Source organism: Vicia villosa, linkage group LG6 (genome assembly GCF_029867415.1).
Source record: "Vicia villosa cultivar HV-30 ecotype Madison, WI linkage group LG6, Vvil1.0, whole genome shotgun sequence".
Lineage (NCBI taxonomy): Eukaryota > Viridiplantae > Streptophyta > Magnoliopsida > Fabales > Fabaceae > Vicia > Vicia villosa.
The window spans coordinates 135,069,551-135,089,578 of record NC_081185.1 but is presented as its reverse complement, the minus strand read 5'-3'; the positions used below and the strand labels follow the sequence as shown (position 1 = coordinate 135,089,578).

Genomic DNA, 20,028 nt, shown 5'->3' with positions numbered 1-20,028 from the left:
ATTTTTTGGTCACTAAATCAGTCACTAAACGCGAATTTTCTAATAGTGCTTATTCATCCTCTCTTAGTTTGATACTATAATATAGTAACTAATATCATTATATTAGGTCACAAATATTAACTAAGATAGATTCATGTATCCAACTTAAACTTGAATGATAATAATTGAATACCTCATTGTGATTATCAAACCCATGAGACTGTCTAAAATCAAGAACATGGTAACGTTCACATCTTTATGGACCAATATATCCCATTGGTGTTGGATAACCGTCATCCACCAAATAATACATATCTAATAAAAAATAAAACTATAAATCATGATAAATAATATTAATAAGTTGTAAAGAATAATATTCATACGTGGAGGAGGATGTGGAAAATTCAGATTAGCATTTGTGAGAGCTTGGTCAAAAACACGAGCATCATGGGCAATACCTTCTCATCCAGCTAATACAAAAGTAAAACACATGTTCCAATCGCATACATCCATTACATTTTTTGTAGGATATCCCTTTCTTCCAATGAATCTAATTTGATCACCGACACTAACCACACATGGAAGGTGTGTACCATCAATTGCTCCTATGGCATTTTAAAAAAATGGCCAATATCGTTTATCATTTCTAATTTTTGAATGACTATCATGGAGAAAAGGATCTTGAGGTTTAATATATTCCATGGACAAACTCAAGCAAGCAAATAACACTTCATGAAAATGTCTACTTACAGTTTCTCCCAAGTGTTGAAATATTTCTTGAATTATTCTATTACCCACCTGGTGTCCAACTACAATTAAGAACATTTCAACCATCTCCTCAACTCCTATGTGATTAGTGTGTTTTAAACCACAATCAACTAATTTATTGCAAAGTTTATGAAAAATATGTTTTTCCATTCAAAACATCTCATAACAACGAGTGGGATTCCCTTGTAATATTTCTTTTACCCATGTATGTCATGTTAGTTCACTAGTTCTACACGGCTCTTTGCATAAATATTTTAATGCGTAATCTCTGGTTAGTGCAGCCACTAGAGAAGCTTGTTCAAAAATTTCATCATCTTCATTTGATTCTTCAATACAATAGTTCATTTTAATCCAAAAGAATTATTATCATTTGTCAAACACTACAAATATAAAAGAACTATTATCAAATATGTATATAATTTATATAAGTTATATGCTAAAGAAATCATATACGGTACACTAAAATATATGCTATATGCCAAAAGAAATCATACTAAAGAATATATGTTATATGCCAAAATATATGCTATCTCAATTCTGCATATAAAACAATACAAAAAATATATGCTATCTCTATATAACTATATGTCAAAATATATTCTTTCTCAATTCTGCATCATATAAGTTAAACTACACCAGAAAATTAAACTACACAAATTTTGCTAAAATATATAACTATATGGTAAATTAAACTACATCAGAACATTCAAAAATGAGTACATATATAAACACGACAAAAGTTTAGTACTTCCTAATACTTCCTAGCACTTCTTAATTGACTTCCTAATACTTCCTAACACTTCTTAATTTACTTCCTAACACTTATTAGTTGACTTCCTAATACTTCCTAGTACTTATAATTTGCTTCCTAATACTTCATAGTTTACAACACTTTCAAATTACATATTCATGAATGGCAAAGGGTTATCAACTGCTGCATGCCTTAGCCAATTCAACCTTTTCTCCTCTGAACCTTGCAAAGAAATGAAAATCTCCCTTGCTGGCTTAAACATCATCAATTGACAACATTTTGCATGCCACACAAGATCATTAGAAACTTCATTAATGTTCTAAAGCTCAGCCATCACTTCACGAATAGATGCATTTCCCGCAACATCATTGCGAGAACGACAAGTCTCTACAATTAGACTAACAACTTCAACAATCTTTGAAGAGGCACTCAATTTTTTCTTTCTGGTTTTATCATCCCTATTAACTTTTTTCCTCTTCTCACCACTCTTTTGGGCATCTGTTTTTTGTGAAGAGTTGAGTTCAATATTTGCAAATTCGATTGCTGCTCCAACACTGGCATTTTCACTATCATCAGATCCTTCTTCTATCTCTATGCCAATATTATCTAAGCATGAGCAATATACATCATTATCATCGTTATCAACCCCACTTGGAAATACGCCACAAGACAATGCCCATGTGTACTCTCCATTAGCCACCACATCCTTGAAAAGTATGGTTAATTCATTGGCAAATGGAAGCCCTTTGTTCCTAAATTTTTCATAAAGAGGATCTTCCTGCATGTTCATAACTCATCATCAAATAACAAACACCAACAACACATACATACCTAGGTGTTACGAAACAACAAATTTTTCTTATAACATACTAGCTGTTTACTCTCCTACCACTCATCCGGTGCTACAACAATATTATTCACATGATCCCACCCTATTCCAGTTTCTTTTTCGAATAAGTTATACCATGCACGCCAATCCTTTCCAAGACTATCATACCTACTCATTAGTTGTGTTTTTTCATTCTTCCTTATTGTTAATTCATGAAATCGAGAAACGATCTCTTTCCATCCTTTTTTTGTAAAGCTTGTACCAACACGTTCTCCCTTGGAAACTTGATCCAATCATACTTTGACAAATTTTTTAGATGATTTGTGATCCGAAAAAGCTTTAGTTTTCTGTTGCGCCCTTCCATTATTTGTGGGAAGATCCGCACAAATAGATATCATTCTATATGGACAAAGTTAAATAAATATATACTAAAATATTAACCCTATATGCACAATCTTAGCAAAACCATTATAAAACAATAGCTTATATGAATAAAGACCAAGCATAATAACAAACAAAATAGTGGAGCAATAACTCTTGTTAAAGAAAAAACAAAAAACAACGGTGTCTATTCAAACATTTCATCAAACACCACATATGCATTATTATCACAACCAAGTAAATAGAAAAATGGAGCATTTGAGCATACATTGAGATATCAAACACAACAAAAATCTGATAATTTCCAAACTTCTCTTCCAACTAATGTGTTTGTGAATGAAGAAGGTGAGTGATGAGCTAACCTATATAAAGAAGTTTGTAATAACTTTAGCATTAATATGTGAATTAATATGATAAAAATTTAACAAAAATAAGGAATAAAAGTAGGTATATTCTGCAACCCATAACTTCCCAACACTGAAATGGAAATTAGAATTTATTGACATGGAGTAATGAGGTTGGTAAAGATCAGGTTGAAAGGAAATTCTGATTGATAAATTGATGAGAATTATGAGGTAGGTGATGAAAGTTATTAATGTTATTAAATTCAAGGGCAAAAGAGAAATTGATGGGAATCAAACCTGCTGTGAGGAGAATCGATTTCCAAAAGATAGGATTCCCAGCTTCATCAAAAAGCAATTTTGAACAAGGAAACGTACGCTCGCGGCAGGAAGTTTCAAAAAGCCAAACATGTTGGAATTGCTTTTAAGGGACCAAAATTGATTTTGGTGGTTTCAAACGTGTAACCAAACACATACTAAGTGATTTTAAGATGTTTGTTCAGGTAACAGTAGAATTGATTCTGTCTCCAAAATTGATTTTACTTGAAGCTAGAATTGGTAACTTCTGTCTTCAAAATTAATTCTAGATGATTTTTACACTCAAATTTATAGTTTAACTCACTTTTACATAAATGTATCCAAACATAAATTAATTTTGCTAAACTCAATTATAATAAAATCAATTCTCTCAAACTCAATTATGTTAGAATCAATTTTGTCAACCGCCAATTCAAACACACCCATAAGTAATATCGTTCTATTTTCTCTTAGTTTGATATTATAACTAGATTAGTATCCAGTGGCGAAGCCAGAAAAATTAGACAGCCTGGACACAAACTATAAATTGACTGTTACCTTACAAACATTTTAAAGTAAACATTACCTTTATTGCAGAAACTAGATTTTGTCTAACAATAGAGTCGAAGAAACGCCGGGAAGAGTCATTTCTATGTTGAGTGGATGATGAATGTTCTTCAAGTATAGAACTTGAACCTTTGGTGGTAGTCTATTTTCAACACTTCAACTTGTCACAACCAAGAAAAATATGTTGAAACCTAAAATTTAAACTAAAAGAAAATTCATAATCATACAGTTTCTTTAACATTTGTTAAACCTGATTTGATGCCTTTTTTTTCGATCCCCCAAATGCAACAAGACACTCCTTTTCCTTGTGCTGCACAAGGACCAAGCTAATCCCTGCCAATACAATAGAAATCATAAACATGCTTTCAAATAATCTTATACATTGAGGAAAATCATTGTTAAGTGTTAATGAGTGCATAAATTGTGCAATTAGCAACAGGATGCTAGCGATAGATGAATGAAACACGTAAGGAAAGGTAAAATATTCACCTTGTTGGTAGTGATAGAAGAAGGAGATGATGTCATTTCTAGAAACCATTCGCCTTTTTTTTTTTAATATCATGTATCAAAGTCTCTCAATTTTCTGACAAATATACACAACCCAATCGCTTTTCATTTTTTTATAGCCTATTGCTCATAAATAAGTGTAATTCTAATGAAGATTAAAACTTAAGACCATAATGATAAGAGAATCTCTTACCTATGACAGAAAAACAAAAGAACATGATTCACGCATTTCATCGAACACTTGGTGTGCATAGTACAAAACTATAAATTCAACAACAATTCTTCACCGATTCATAAACCACAAAATCACAACATTGATTCTGCATCGAAAATCAAATCTAAAAGTGAAAGAAATAGAAGAGAATTCGTGACGATCCGAGAGACGATTGACTCTGATCTTTCGATTTCTTGAGTGAGAGAGACCAATGCGATGAGATTTTGAAGTTCAAGCGAGATAAGGAAGAGCCCGGACAACTGCCCTAGGCCCCGGACGCTGCCGTCGCCTATTTTAGTATCTAATACCATCCGTTTAATTTACAAATATTAACGAAGTTAAATTCAAATACCGATTTTTCTAAAAAAAAAAATATTTAAATCTGATTATTAATAGTATCTCTTGATACAAATCAACATTAAACACATTTTAATTTGATTGACAGAGGGTTTTAATTTTAAACCCGAGGCGCGAATAACAATACTAGCCATTTTCTGTTTTTTTTGCAGAACAGTAGTGTAACTGAGTAAGGAGTTGGTGGTTTCAGAAGATGGAACAACCGATTGAAGAAACAGTAGTATCGACGGCGACGGCGATGAATCAAGGAGAAGACGACGAGTACGATTCCAAGGAAAAAGTTCTCAAAAAGCACTTCCTTCAAGAATGGAACCTCGTCAAAGCATTCATCGACGATACCGTTTCCAATGCTCGCGTCTCCGATCCTCCAGTCGTTCACAAAATCAGATCCATCGTATTCTACTATCCCTAATCTCTCTCTCTATTAATCGACTTCGATTATCGCGCGGTTATTTGTTCATAACCTTGCTTGGATCCCGATTTTTGTTTGCAGATGGATAAGTATCAAGAGCAAGGACAACTTCTAGAACCTTACCTAGAAAGCATAGTTCCGCCATTGATGAACATTATTCGTTCACGAACAATTGAACTCGGTGTAGTTTTCGATGAAATTCTCGAAATAGTTAATCCAATTTGCATCGTTGTGTATTCACTGGTCCATGTTTGTGGATACAAATCAGTGATTAGATTCTTTCCTCATCAAGTTTCCGATCTCGAACTTGCGGTATCTCTGCTTGAAAAGTGTCGTTCGAGGAATTCAGTTTCATCACTGAGAGAGGAAAGTGCAGGAGAAAATGAAGCTAAATGCGTGATGTTGTTGTGGCTTTATATACTTGTGCTGGTTCCTTTTGATATATCTAGTGTTGATTCTAGCATTGCAAGCAGTGATAATGTAAGGGAGTTTGAGCTTGTACCTCTTGTGTTGAGGATAATAGGGTTCTGTAAGGATTATCTCTCGGCTGCCGGGCCTATGCATTCTATGGCTGGACTAGTACTCTCAAGGCTACTTACTCGTCCAGATATGCCAAAAGCATTTACTAGGTTTATTCAATTACTTTTATAGCTTATTTAGAACTTGTTTGGGAGAGTTTATTTGAATTTATCAGTAGCATAACTGTATAAGCACAATTTATTTTCAAAGAGCTTACTAGAGTAACTTACGACATGTCTAGAAGCTGCTCACATCTTATTTTAGTAAGGTCTCTAAGATATCATATATAAAAGTTTACCGAGAGTTCATTTTGAGCTGGTGTCCCTCTTTTTTTGACTGTAGAAATAGCTTATACATAGGCTTTACTCAATTGAGTGGGTTTATTCTATCACCTCTTAATGTTAGCTCAAGCTTATATCCTTGTCTTAACTGTTTGTGTCATGATGTATGGATAATTTCCATTTTGATTAAAGCTTAGCTCAAATCATTAATTGATTCTTGGCTGTTCCGCTCATGTTTATAAATAGAAGATTTTTTTACTAGATATCTTAAGTAGTTTGTTTTAATTGGTGGTACTAGTTCACAAATCACAGCAGTTATGTGCTATCACTTTTAGGCATGTTTGGGCTTGTATTCATGCCCGCATTTGTGTTGCATAAAAGCTACTGTTTCACTAACCATCATGCTAAATCTAAGAACTGAATCACCCTACAGTTGCTGGATAAACTGACTTTTCTCTTTGCTTCAGCTTTGTTGAGTGGACACATGAGGTCATGAATTCTGTAACTGCAGATGTACTCCAGCATTTCGAAGTACTCGGGACCATTGAAGCACTGGCTGCTATTTTCAAGGTTTGTTTTAACTTTCATTTACACACCGGGTCCAAGTGTTTTTCACCATTGTTTAAGCTAGAATTTCTACAAAATTCTGTTGAGGTAGATAATGAAACACATGGATGATTCATGTTATTTAATGATAATTCATGATTACGTCATTATTATGTAGCTTTATTTCTGGGATTTTATCTCGTTAGCATCCGTAATCATTGGCCTTAATTTCAATTTCAAATTTTCCAGTCTCTTTAATATTACCGCTGTTTGAATTTCTGTTTGGCTTTTTATTATAGCAGTAAAACAACATCAAAGTAAAAGTTTAAAAAGTAAAAAATTATGTTTAAGATATAGTAACAAAGATACTAAAATATGGAAAATATTATACTAATATATACTAATATATCATATATGAGAAAACTACAAATTTTACTTGAAACAAAATAATGAGAAAAAAAACCAAGTATCACAAGTACGGTACGTGTACCTAGTACGGGTATGTATCCGGTGTGGGTACTTCACCATTTTAGAAGTACCCGTGCTTCACGACTATGATGCATTATAGATGAGGTTAATTATGTTATTTATTTTTAAGGAAAGTTTGTTACCTTACGTTTAGGGGTCTTATTTGTTAGGAACCTTATCTTAATTCTTTTAACTTTTGTCTTATCTATATGAAGTTATTTGTTCCTTGCTTTAAATTTAACTAGGATTAGGAATCTATTATTAGTATAAATAATACTATTGGCTTAGTATTTTATTTTGCATCCTTAATAGAATCTGAGTCATTTTTTCTTTCTTTCTTTCTTTTCTCCTTCCTAACTTAAAACTGATAATGTTACATATGGATAATTAATACTCCCTTTGTTTCAAAATGGGCGTTGTTCAAGGTTTTTTACCCACAAATAAGTTGTCAAAAAACACCACTTTTACTAAACTAACCCTATTAACCATTGGCGTGTTCTTTCGATCATCAATACCAAGTGAAATGTGATTTTTGAAAGTAGTGTACACAGTAATAATTACTGGGTAGAATTGAAAAAAAGAATTAATTATACCTTTAAAAGTGAACGTGACATTTATTTTGACACTCATTATGAAACGAAGGGAGTGATAGGTTTTCATGCAAATAGATACAAACTAAGAATGAGTCAAACATTATGCTTCAAATTGATTGAATGTTTCAGGTAGCTCGAGGAGACAAGTCATCACATTTAGCTTTGTTAAATATTCACTCAGAGCAATCATAACTAAAAATTGTCTTTGTTGCCTTTAACGATTCTAACTTTTACAGCATAAATATATGAGCAGGCAGGCAGTCGGAATCTCTTGCTTGATGTAATTCCTGTCGTTTGGAATGACACTTCATTGTTGTACAAGTCCTCAATTGCGGCTCGAAATCCATTGCTTCGCAAGTATTTGATGAAGTTAACCCAAAGGATTGGGCTTGCTTCCCTTCCTCATCGATTACCCTCATGGCGTTATACGGTTAGCTTTTCTGTAATTCAAGTTCGATGGGATCTTATATCTTGTTTGAAGATACTTTTTTGTGTGTGCCTAATTGCAACTTTGCAAGTATAATTGTCCATGTTTTGTTTATTTCTACTTTGAGCTGGCATTTGAGTCACAATCAATAATTAGCTATAGTTATATGGTTTATCCAGCAATGCTTGTTATGCCAACTAAATAATCAATGCTTCTACTGCAAGTCAAGAACTTGATGTAGAATTTGAAACAAAACTGGGTGGATGATTTTGGAGAGATTATTGATATTGGAAATGTGAAGAGTTGAACTCAAAGATCCCTTCAGCAATTTGGCCGCGGCCGTACTCTGTCTTCTTAAAAGTTTGAGCTACTATAAATGAAAGTATGTTTATCATGTTACAGGCCTGAGTCACTTAGTTGAATTGAACTAAGCTTCAGACATAAACTTCTTAAAACTTAGTTATTTGATTTGAGCCCTTGATAAAAGTAACTGTCTCAGCGACATAAATTTTTACTCCATTGTTTGGTTCTCATCAGTCATCATCAGTGTTAATATTTTTTTATAGATTCTCCCAAGTGTTTCTAAATAATGGGTAACTGATGTAATGACATTATAGCTTACTTTTTAGGAGGACAGTTGTACATTGTTGGTCATTAATTATAAACAAATGTAGAAGCTTAATGTTTGCCACCATTTTTTTCCCTTGACAATTCTATGTATACCATGCAGGGAAGAACCGCCAAACTAAATATTTCTTTGAATACATCCAGTAAAGCTAATCAGTCTGATTTGGGTGTGAACGACAATTGCTCCAACTCAATTGAACTTACAGATGAGGCCGAAGATGAAGATATGGATGTTCCAGAAAATGTTGAAGAGATCATTGAGATGTTGTTATCTGGTTTGAGGGATATGGTATGTCTAAAGGGTGAGATTCTTGATTGTGAATTTTGTGTTTCACCTTAGTACTAAGTATCTCAGGAGTCTAAGTCCATGTCAATGATTATACAACTAAAAGGAAGCAGATAGTTTGGCCTCTCTGTAAATGGATTGTATAAAAAAGTCTTGTAAGCTATTGAAAGCTGTAATTACTAATTACTCTGTTGATGATGTTCATTTGTTATATGAACTGGCATGAAATGTGAAATAATGATGATATGTATGATGTTACTGAACCGACTAGCAGGCTTGGTTAAACACTGTTGAATATAAAGGACTCACATATTACTCCAATGTTAGTCAGCCCTGACTCTGACATATTTGAGTTACCCAGATAGATAAGTCTATCACATAGCAAATGTTTCCTCCTGATTTGGTTCTGTGTTGTAGGGCTTTATATTGTACCATTGCCGGTTTCCTTAGATCCTGAACATTCCTTTTGTGATTTGTTTAGTAGATTGTAACGTTGGTTGTTGGGTGAAATAGCACTGCAATATCCAAATAATCCAAAGGCGCTTAACTACATAATTTATTCAGAGGAGTCGTTCACTGACATATTACTAGAGCACTGTTGACATAGTTTGAACCTTGTGATTCTCTGACATACTCCTGCCATATGATTATCTTTCAGTTTAATCAATTATTTTGTTTCAATACAACTTTGGAAGAGTTTTATGCATGTTCTTTGTATATTTCCAAAACCCAATCACATGTTCTTTGTAGCATTGTTGTCAAATATTGGCCACGACAGATTTTCTGACATTTTCTGACATCTGTCACAGCCAATTTCTGAAGGATGGCAGTTCCATGGCATTTTATGATGGATATGACTGGCTTAAAATAATTGATTTTTGGCCTTCCGCCATGGTCAGTCATCGGCAATCAATAAGACTGAGCTGTAGCAACCACCTTTTATCTTATGCGAGACAGTTGTCTCAGTGTTAACCAATTACTCTATAATTAGACTCCCAACTGAACTAACAGTAAGATATCACCCAAAATCAATCCCCCTTTATTAAGTATTAATACATCCTTGATTTGCACATCATTCCTTACCAGTTTTTCTTTCCTTTAGCTAACCTGAATGCCAAGGTGGGTTTGTAGGAAATTTGATTAAGTGAACTGCCAAATGTGCTGGTGACTGACACTCCATTATTTATGATATATAGTTGTTTAAACATCTTGTGAATTCATTCAGAGCTACTTAAGCTGACATGTTTCCTTCATCTAGTATAGTTTTATTTCTCTTGCTAAATAAATCTTGGCATTGGATTGTAGGACACTGTTGTACGTTGGTCTGCAGGGAAAGGTATTGGTCGCATAACTTCACTTTTGACATCTTCCCTTTCCGAGGAGGTTTTATCCTCTGTTTTGGCGCTGTTTTCACCTGGTGAGGTATGAAACTTTTGTTTATACATGTTCCCGACCATCAGAATTTACTAATTAAATTCATATTCACCTAGGTTTCTACAAGTATTGCAGTAATTTTTTTTTTTTTGCTACGTTAACTAGTCTGATAGGACTCGAAAAACCAATAAGCCTCCTATTGGGAAGGCACATTCCAAAAGAAGGCGTAGGATGTAGAACTCTTCCCATGTGGAAGCTATGTAGGCAGTTCTGTAGTTATTGTGTTACATAGCAGTTAGGTATGTGTATTTGGTAGTTTGGACTTTGGAGAGTATTATCCGTAAGATTTTCATGAAGCGTCCTTGTTGATTTTGTGTAAAATTCTGTTTGAGTTTGGTCATAGTAAGCCCTAATTAAACATTAAATTTATTTGGTGTTCTATCATTGCTCCGTTCCAGACTTCCAGTTTTATAGCTCAAATTTAATGTTTTTTTCAGGGCGAATGTTCATGGCATGGAGGCTGCTTAGCTTTGGCTGAACTTGCTCGTAGAGGCTTGCTCTTACCCACTAGTCTTCCCAAAGTTGTTCCCGTTGTTGTGCAGGTGGTATTACAAACTATATCCATTGATAGGCTTATAAATGTAGAATTTGGGTCTTCAGACTATTTCGTTTTTCTGCTTATAGTTATTTATTTGTTCAAAGTACTTTATTTATTTTGAAGCCTATATCCAACACTAGGGAGAATCGGAGATCAACAACAATTTTTTTGAGATAAATGCTACATGACAAAGGAAATAATTAGCATATTTTTCTTATCAGGCACTGCATTACGATGTTCGAAGAGGTCCACACAGTGTAGGGTCTAATGTGCGTGATGCTGCTGCATATGTATGCTGGGCATTTGGACGTGCATATTATCGCTCAGATATGAGAAACATTTTAGAGGAGCTTGCTCCACACCTCTTAACAGTGGCATGCTATGACCGTGAGGTTCTTATATCTTTTATGCCCTTCTCACAACATGCTTTGTTTTGGAATGTTTCGCTCCTTTGGAAATAGAATGTCTAACTGACCTGTGATCATTAGGTTAACTGCAGAAGAGCAGCAGCAGCTGCTTTTCAGGAGAATGTTGGAAGACAAGGAAATTATCCGCATGGCATTGACATCGTGAATACTGCAGATTATTTTTCACTTTCTTCTAGAGTTAACTCTTATCTCCATGTTGCCATCTCCATTGCTCGATACGAAGGATATCTTATTCCATTTGTGAGCGACCTGCTGGGCAGAAAAATTTGTCACTGGGTAAACTCCAATAAAATCTCTCTCCCTCTCTCTTACCAATTCTATTGCTACCATATTGACCCTAATTGCCCTTGCATTATGGATTTGCGGCACTTTCTGAATGAAGTTTGTGTAGCATTCTGGCTGGTATTATGGCTGCTGAATAGGATAGAAGCTTAGCTTTTGTGAGGATTGTTGGGGTCATAGGGTTTAGTCCTGTAGATGTATAAATGGAGGAAATGGAATACTTAAAATAGTATAATTACATTTACATTGAGGTGTTGGGTGTTGTTACAAAATACAAAACACTAATTCTTATTTATACTAATACCAGACTTCTAATCCTAATTAAATAAGGATATAGACCATGATTCATAAGCAAATATTGAAACTAATACTAGACTTTAAATCTACAATACTGTACAATATTTTCTGATAAAATAATGATGTGAACAGGTGTTTTTCAAATATTCTAATATTCTAACACCAATCACCTATATCATGGCATATGTATTTCACAATAGAAAATTTTCTTCATAGATTTATTGTTTACAACTTTTAAAAATCTTTCAGGTTTAAAAGGATGAATGAAACGAGTTATTCGTTATGTATGTATTTGCTATGTGTTATGAGTTATGTACGGCTTATTAGATATATGTTGTTTCACTTTACCTCTCTACTTTATGTTTCTGATTTATAGTCTATTAGACTTACTGTTAACTTTTCTTATTTGGGCCTGCATTAGCAGAAACCCACTAGCTGCCGCTAGCTTTAAATTGGTCCAGTAGATTGAAGTAATTTAGTTTCAGATCTCTTCAACTGATTACTATAGTTGCAACTTAATCTAACAGTATAAATGCTCTCCTCTACCAGTGCATTCATTATAATCAGAATATACAAACTTTTTACAGATTCTCTCTCAAACTTACTCTCACTTTCCTCCATTTCCTCACTTTGTGAATCTTAACACTGTACTATGAGCTAGTTTTTTATTTTGGGTGAAAGGACCACTTTCTTAAATCCTCTCATATCTGGTAGCTCACACTGCATTTTTCCCAATGTGCCAATTACCTTTTTGCATCTGATACCATTGAAGTACATCCATACAAAGTTCCTGCGATGGACGCAACAGATCAAAGGCATCATTTGAGGTCATAAGCTACAACTCTATGTCATCCTTTCTAATAATTTACCATGTTTCTTGTTCGAATCTGATGGCCAGGCTGAAACTGTTATACAGAATAGGAACAGTATGATTTGTTGATCATAACAATGTTTCTTTTCTCCCTATCTGGTTCTTTACAATCATGAATGGTTGCAGACTGCCATTTGTGGCAGGTACCAGAAGAAATTTACAATTATTTGCACAGTCTGATGAAGAAATGTTGTTTCAGTGCTGAGATCTGATCTATGTTGGATCATCAAATCCAAGGGAAATAACAGAATATCCATGTTTCTCCTCTGAGTTCGCTCCATTGCTTTCCTGCTTCTCCCGATTGGCGCTCCAGTTTCTTATCCTGACAATTCAAGATCATTCTTGAAGCCTTACTTACCTGTAGCGTATGACTCTAGTCTTTGTAGTAATCAACAAGTCTGGTCCTTGCTTTTTTGATGAATTTGAGTTGAACCTATGCTTGCCACTCATGAATTGCGTCTTGAAAAGAAAAAAGAGAATGCTACCAGTTTCAAATAATCTCACTCCAGCTCCTTTGCAAGACTCTGCTCATTTTCAAATGGCACACCACATCATCAAACTTCCTGACAATGGCTCAAAACTAGAGCTGTCAATTTATGGGGCTTTTTAAAACTGAGGCCTAATAATATTAAAGGCTCCCACCCAAAATTTTAAGAAAAAATGAGCCCCAAAATAAGAAAAGGCCCTCAGAATCAGAATACTTTTTTTTTTTGTTTTCAGAAGAATTTTTTCTTTTCTCGATGATCTTACAATTTTTTTTTTTTTTATTTTCAGAAAAAAATTTGGGAAAAATTATTTTCAAAATTTATTTTCATAAAAAAATAATTCTAAAAAAAATAGGGCCTTAAGCCCTCTTACTTAGGCCCTCTAAAAAATAATATCATTAGGGGGCCAGGGCCAACAAAATACTCTTTCAATAAAGGGCCTAAAAATAAGGGGCTGGCTTGGTCATGTGGGATTCACTGGTAACAGAGAGAGAGACTATTTTGCGATGGAGGTTTTTAACTCTTAAGCTAACATGGCTAAATAGGATGGTCTAACATTTTTAAGTTTGATTATTTTCAACTGTTTGTTACTTTTTAATCTCATGATTCCCTCTCATGTGATGTACTTTTTCGGCTTAATTTATCTACTGTTTGTTACTTTTTAATCTCATGATTCCCTCTCATCTGATGTACTTTTTCGGCATAACTTTATCTATATTCTGATATTTACTAACAGTTTATGGTTATTTTGCTGCTTCCTGATATTCAATTTTCTTGATATATTTTGAGAGAATTGACTTGAAAATTACATCTTTAGGATAAAAGCTTGCGAGAACTTTCTGCAGAGGCCCTTTCCTTACTTGTAAAATATGATCCTCCATATTTTGCAAGTGCTGTTATGGAAAAGCTAGTTCCTTGTACTCTTTCATCTGATTTGTGCATGCGCCATGGTGCAACGTTGGCAACCGGGGAACTTGTTTTTGCTTTACATCAATGCGATTATGCTCTTCCTTCAGGTTGTCATTTCACAATTTTTGATTATGCTGTTTCCTGTTAGTAATGGAAGTGAAACAATTTTATTCTATTAAAACTTTATAAAAAAAGCAAAAGAAGAGGCAGCTATTGTTGAATTGCATTTTCTTTATGTTTTTGTATTTCTGTTATACAAGCCTTGCATGCCTAGTCTATAATTTATGCATGTGTTCTGAAATTGAAGAGGTGATTTCCAAGTAGAGCAACCTATTTCAGTTTTACACACATGTTGATGCGAAACTAAATTGTTTCTTCAGCTGCTGGAACTTCAAACAACTTTGAAAACCCTTGTTAATGACATAATGTACATACATAAGTATTAATTGGCCAGACTGGTTCTGTTTTAGTAACTGTTACTGTTGGGCCTGTTACTGTTCTAACAGAATTGTAAACACAATGATGAAATAACAGATTCAGTTACAACAAACTTTCTCTCTTCCTTTCCTTTCTCTCTGCAGTTTCTACCTTTCTAATATGTGGGTCAGGCTTACACTAATATACACTTAGAACCGTAGTCTTATTTTATGCATGCATATGACAATTTATCGAGTCCTTCAAAACTTGACTCCAGCCCACATGCTTAGGGGGCCAAAAAGCCTCCACTTTAATAAGCCCCTAATACTTAAAGCCTCCAAATCTAAGACAGGCCCACAGGCCCCAGCTTTTTTATTTATTTTTTTCCTCAAAAAATACATTTTTTTAACTTTTTTTCTCCAACAACTTCTTTTCTTTCCAAAATAATGAAGGGGCCCATAATTAAGGGGCTTGGGAGTTTGGGGCTTATTGACCATTCTACTTATGCATACAAATTATTCAGAATAATAAGAACACTATTTTCATTCTTTCTCTCTCCCCCTTACTTCTTATCAGGAAAGCTGTTTGTTCAATTAGCATCTAGTAACTACTTTTCCCACATCATAATAACTAACTAAATGTTAGTTATAATGAGGTGTAGGACTATGTACATAAGGGTGTAGGATTAGCATGTCTATATAAATGCTAACTCCTTGTAATTCAGTTCACAGAATATACAATTGAATTCTCAGTGAACATCTTTCTATCTTCTCTACTCTAATACTTATCTTATTTTTAAATGAATATCATTTATTTCAAACAAAATACTTTTGGAAGAAACCTATGAAATATAATTCTTGGAATAATTTGACTTCATTCCTTAACATGAGAAGAAAATGTATGAAAACCTCGGACTGGGGAATTAAATACACGGCCTTGTAAATTGAAGATCAATATATACATAAATTTATAGTCAGGTTTATCTTCCCAACTAACTGTCATGATAAAACATATCTTTATCGAAGATAGGAGTTTGCTGAACTTTGTCATTTGCAGATAAACAGAAAAAGCTTGCAAATGTTGTTCCTGCCATTGAGAAAGCACGTCTTTATCGTGGAAAGGGGGGAGAAATAATGCGTGCAGCTGTTTCACGATTTATTGAATGCATCTCCGTATCTAAAGTGGCATTAACGGAAAAAATAAAGAAAAGCTTACTCGATACTCTAAATGAGAACTTGAGGCATCCTAATTCTCAGATACAGGTTCTATTCTATCCCTTTGACACTGGCAATTTGCATAAATAATTTAATTTTTGGTTAATGTTATTGCATAAGCCATTTAGGCCATTGTATATTTGACAAGTAAAATCCTCTTTTGATGTACAGAATGCTGCTGTTAAAGGCCTGAAACATTTCTTCTATGCATACTTACTAGATTCAGATGATAAAAGTACCAGTGTTTTGACAGAAAAGTATCTTAATATGCTGACTGATCCCAATGTAGTGGTAAGGAGAGGATCTCCATTGGCCATAGGTGTTTTTCCATATGAGTTGTTGGCCAATCAATGGAGAAATGTGCTCTTGAAGCTTTGTGGCTGTTGTAAAATTGAGGTACTATAAGAAGTTGCAAATGCTATATCTCTACTATCTCAGGTTCAATTGTTGTGTTACCCAAATGCTTTCCTATTGCAGAAAAACCCTAAAGAAAGAGATGCTGAAGCACGGGTAAATGCTGTCAAAGGGCTGGTATCAGTATGTGAAACATTAATCAGTGGAAAAGAGAATACTGCTACCTCTTTTACTAAGAATGATTTTTCTCTGTATAGTTTTATAAAGAATGATGTGATGGGGAGTTTATTTAAAGCTCTTGATGACTATTCTGTTGATAATAGAGGTGATGTAGGATCTTGGGTTCGTGAGGCTGCATTAGATGGCCTTGAAAAATGTACATATATGCTCTGTAAGATCGACAAGTCAGGTAGCTTGTCTGGAAAATCAGACGATAATGAAGTTGAATCCTTAGCGAATCCTTTGACTGATAGTATGCTTAATAAAAATTCGGAGCTCTTATTATTCGACGAAAATCTTGCTACTACTTTAGTTGGAGGAATTTGTAAGCAAGCTGTGGAGAAGTTGGATAAGTTGAGAGCAGCTGCAGCAAGCGTTCTCTACAGAATTTTGTACAACCAGATGATTTATATTCCATATATTCCCTTTCGGGAAAAGTTAGAGGAAATAATTCCGAAGGAAGCAGAAGCCAATTGGGCTGTAAGTTTATAGATTTTTCATCCTTTCTTGAGGTTGATAGTATAAACTTTTTATTGAGACAATATTATTTTATTCCAGGTTCCTTCGCACACTTACCCACGCTTCGTACTGCTACTTCAGTTTGGTTGTTATAGCAGAAATGTGCTATCAGGTTTAGTCATATCTATGGGTGATTTGCTAGATACTCCGAATTCTTTGAAGAGGGTATCACTCTTGGCACTGTTAGAGTATTTAGAAGGGACTGAATCCAAAGACCCTAATACAAGAACGCTCAGGGAGTATATGCTATCAGTTGATATTTTGTGGGTTCTCCAACAATACAGGAAACGTGACAGAGTCATTGTACCCACTTTAAAGGTATTGCCTTTCCTAAGCAGTGCTTTATTATTCTTGCTTCGATTAACTAATCATGAAAAAGATCTGGTTCTGTTTTATACCTATTTTATTTTCTTCTTTTTCTTGGTATGGTATGGGGGATTGGAGAATATTCTGAATATTTTGGAGGCGCTGGTTCTATGCTTTAAATCAACATCCACCATGCAAATCTATAGGTTGAACCTCCATAGCCATCAGTGACTCCCTCAGGTCGTCAGCAATCTCTGCTGTGAGTCATGACTCATCTATTGGCCATCAACCAGTTTTTGGGTCTGAACAGACCAGGCATCTGATCAAATCACAGGGTTTTCAATGTAACTGTGCCACTACTAACCTAGAAGCTTTATGCTGCACAAATGACTTCCCAAGATAATTAGTTCGATGTACATTAGGAAGTTAAGATGTAACCTAAAGATTTACCTTTTACAGCCTTCATAATTTGCTAAGTTCAGTTAGCTACTAGGGAAGACTAGTCCATGTGTTGTAGTTGAAGGATCTGCTTTCTAAAAGTAAAAATACCTCGTCATTTATATGTTTTGAACACAGATAATCCTGGTCAGCACTCTCCTCAACACCAATCATTGCTTATTATTTTTAAGTCAAATGTTAATTTATTTTCTTTTTACTGTATATAATACTTGTTGCGTGCCTCTTCTGTTATGAAAAAAAAATCTATACATGTAATTAAATTTGCACTTAATATTATATGGAACTCTCTCATGTACTTATGAGCTTATGTTGTGTTCCAGGCCATTGAGAGTTTGCTCAGCAAGAAGATATTCCTTAATATGGAGGTTAGTCCTGCTTTTCTGTTATATATAAATATATATATATATATATATATATATATATATATATATATATATATATATATATATATATATATATATTTCCTGTTATTTGGTTGTCTGATACTCCTTTTCTTCATGTTGCCCATTTCTGCATAAGTTTGGTTGTCAAATACCCTCTATATTGTTTTGGCAAGAGATGTACTTTGAGTTTCCCCTGATACTTAAGTCAAAATAAATTAAAAGTTAGAAAGGGAATATGTAGGATAAGAAGGTAGCTTTCTACAGATTCTATATACTTCTGTTTTTTATAATACAGACATCTTGAACCCTAAGTATATAAACTCCATGTGGAAAACCTCCTTCAATTTCTGTAAACTTTTCCTTGTTCTGGCAAAGAACAAATGAGTAGTAATTTGGACTGCCATGAGCATCATCCTATGTACATTATTCCCCATGTCATCCAGATGACTCAAACTATATGAGCCATTTTTACTGCTCACAAGTCAGTCACAAGTATGAGATATATGGTGTCTATTATTGATTTTATCTTTTTAAGTACTTGCAATTGTTTAGTGAGAACACCTTTGATATATGTTGTCATTTCAGGCTCAGACTCCAACTTTTTGTGCTGCTGTTTTGGATTCTCTGGCAATAGAACTAAACGGATCAACAAACTTCTCCAAGTTGTATACTGGTATTGCAATATTTGGTTATATAGCTTCAGTACCGGAACCAATCCCTACGAGGGCCTTTTCTGAACTTCTTACATTTCTTGGTCATCCTTACCCTAAGGTGATTCTCAAATATTCATCAACACATGAATTATGATTTAGCATTCTGTTTTTTTGCTTAAAAGCAATCACTTGCAAAGCAGATAGGGTCTTGCTCACAATTTACTCTTTCTGCTTGCTTTTTGGCTTCTCATACTTGAGTTTATTATATTTTATCTCTTGTTAAACAGATTCGAAAAGCCTCAGCTGAACAAGTCTACCTTGTCCTCCTGCAAAATGGGAATCTTGTGGCTGAAGACAAGATAGAGAAAGCACTTGAAATTATTTCTGAGACTTGCTGGGATGATGACATTGATTTAATAAAACATCAAAAATTGGAATTTTTTGAGTTGGTTGGTTTGGAGGTGGGACCATCTGACAAAAATAGTGATGGAACAACATGGAAAACCACTACTAAGAAGCCTGAAAACTTGGATGAAAATGCAACATATTCCTCTTTAGTTGAGTCATCTGGGTTCTGATTTTTGTTGGTGCAATCCTAGATTTAGCATGTGAGTGAATGTTTGACAAATTTGTAGTCTTTGTTAGACTTGATTTTGTAAAATTAAATTATTTAAGATTGAATTTAAAGTGAAGTGATTTATATTAAGATATTTATACTCTAAAAGTAAGTTTGATAACTTGGTATTTTTTTCTTAATCTGACGCAAGAGTTATTTTTTGACATGTATAAGCAAACAAGAATTTATATTTTGTAGTCTAAAATATAAATAAATTTAACTACTTCCACTCTAGTCAAGTGCATGTATATCCATTAGCCTGAAATTTCCTTAACAAAAACGCACCTTCTAATTTCGACTTTGCTCTATTGTTCCTTAGATTAAACTTTCAAACCTTGTACTTTGTGTGATACCCACCACAAGTAGCAACCTTTAACCTTGTGGAAGGAATGTTTATTCCTTGTCCCTTCTAGTGTCTCAAATATAGACACTTTACACTTGTATATTCTATCATATCATACATAAATATTATACATATCCTCATATTAACCAAC

General features: G+C 34.1%; 1 protein-coding gene and 1 pseudogene across 1 annotated transcript; one reads left to right on the top strand and one right to left on the bottom strand.

Moving 5' to 3' along the window:
* Positions 1-1,646: 1,646 nt before the first annotated feature.
* Positions 1,647-2,725, bottom strand: LOC131614748 (uncharacterized; annotated as a pseudogene).
* A 2,364-nt stretch (positions 2,726-5,089) lies between these two features.
* Positions 5,090-19,628, top strand: LOC131610116 (tubulin-folding cofactor D-like). Its single transcript, XM_058881987.1, has 17 exons — positions 5,090-5,385; positions 5,485-6,032; positions 6,671-6,773; positions 8,064-8,240; positions 8,968-9,153; positions 10,456-10,572; positions 11,022-11,126; positions 11,344-11,514; positions 11,611-11,826; positions 14,303-14,501; positions 15,868-16,073; positions 16,197-16,421; positions 16,503-17,078; positions 17,157-17,435; positions 18,203-18,247; positions 18,851-19,036; positions 19,206-19,628. The coding sequence occupies exons 1-17, from the start codon at positions 5,185-5,187 to the stop codon at positions 19,494-19,496; spliced, it is 3,831 nt and encodes a 1,276-aa protein (XP_058737970.1). The 5' UTR covers positions 5,090-5,184; the 3' UTR covers positions 19,497-19,628.
* The last annotated feature ends 400 nt before the right edge of the window (positions 19,629-20,028 follow it).

Bases quoted from the DNA above. Each gene is read 5' to 3' on its own strand.
- LOC131610116 (XM_058881987.1), top strand. From the start codon at position 5,185: ATGGAACAACCGATTGAAGAAACAGTAGTATCGACGGCGACGGCGATG. The intron at 11,515-11,610 runs GTTCTTATATCT...TGTGATCATTAG, and splicing joins TGGCATGCTATGACCGTGAG to GTTAACTGCAGAAGAGCAGC. The intron at 16,422-16,502 runs GTACTATAAGAA...TTCCTATTGCAG, and splicing joins GTGGCTGTTGTAAAATTGAG to AAAAACCCTAAAGAAAGAGA.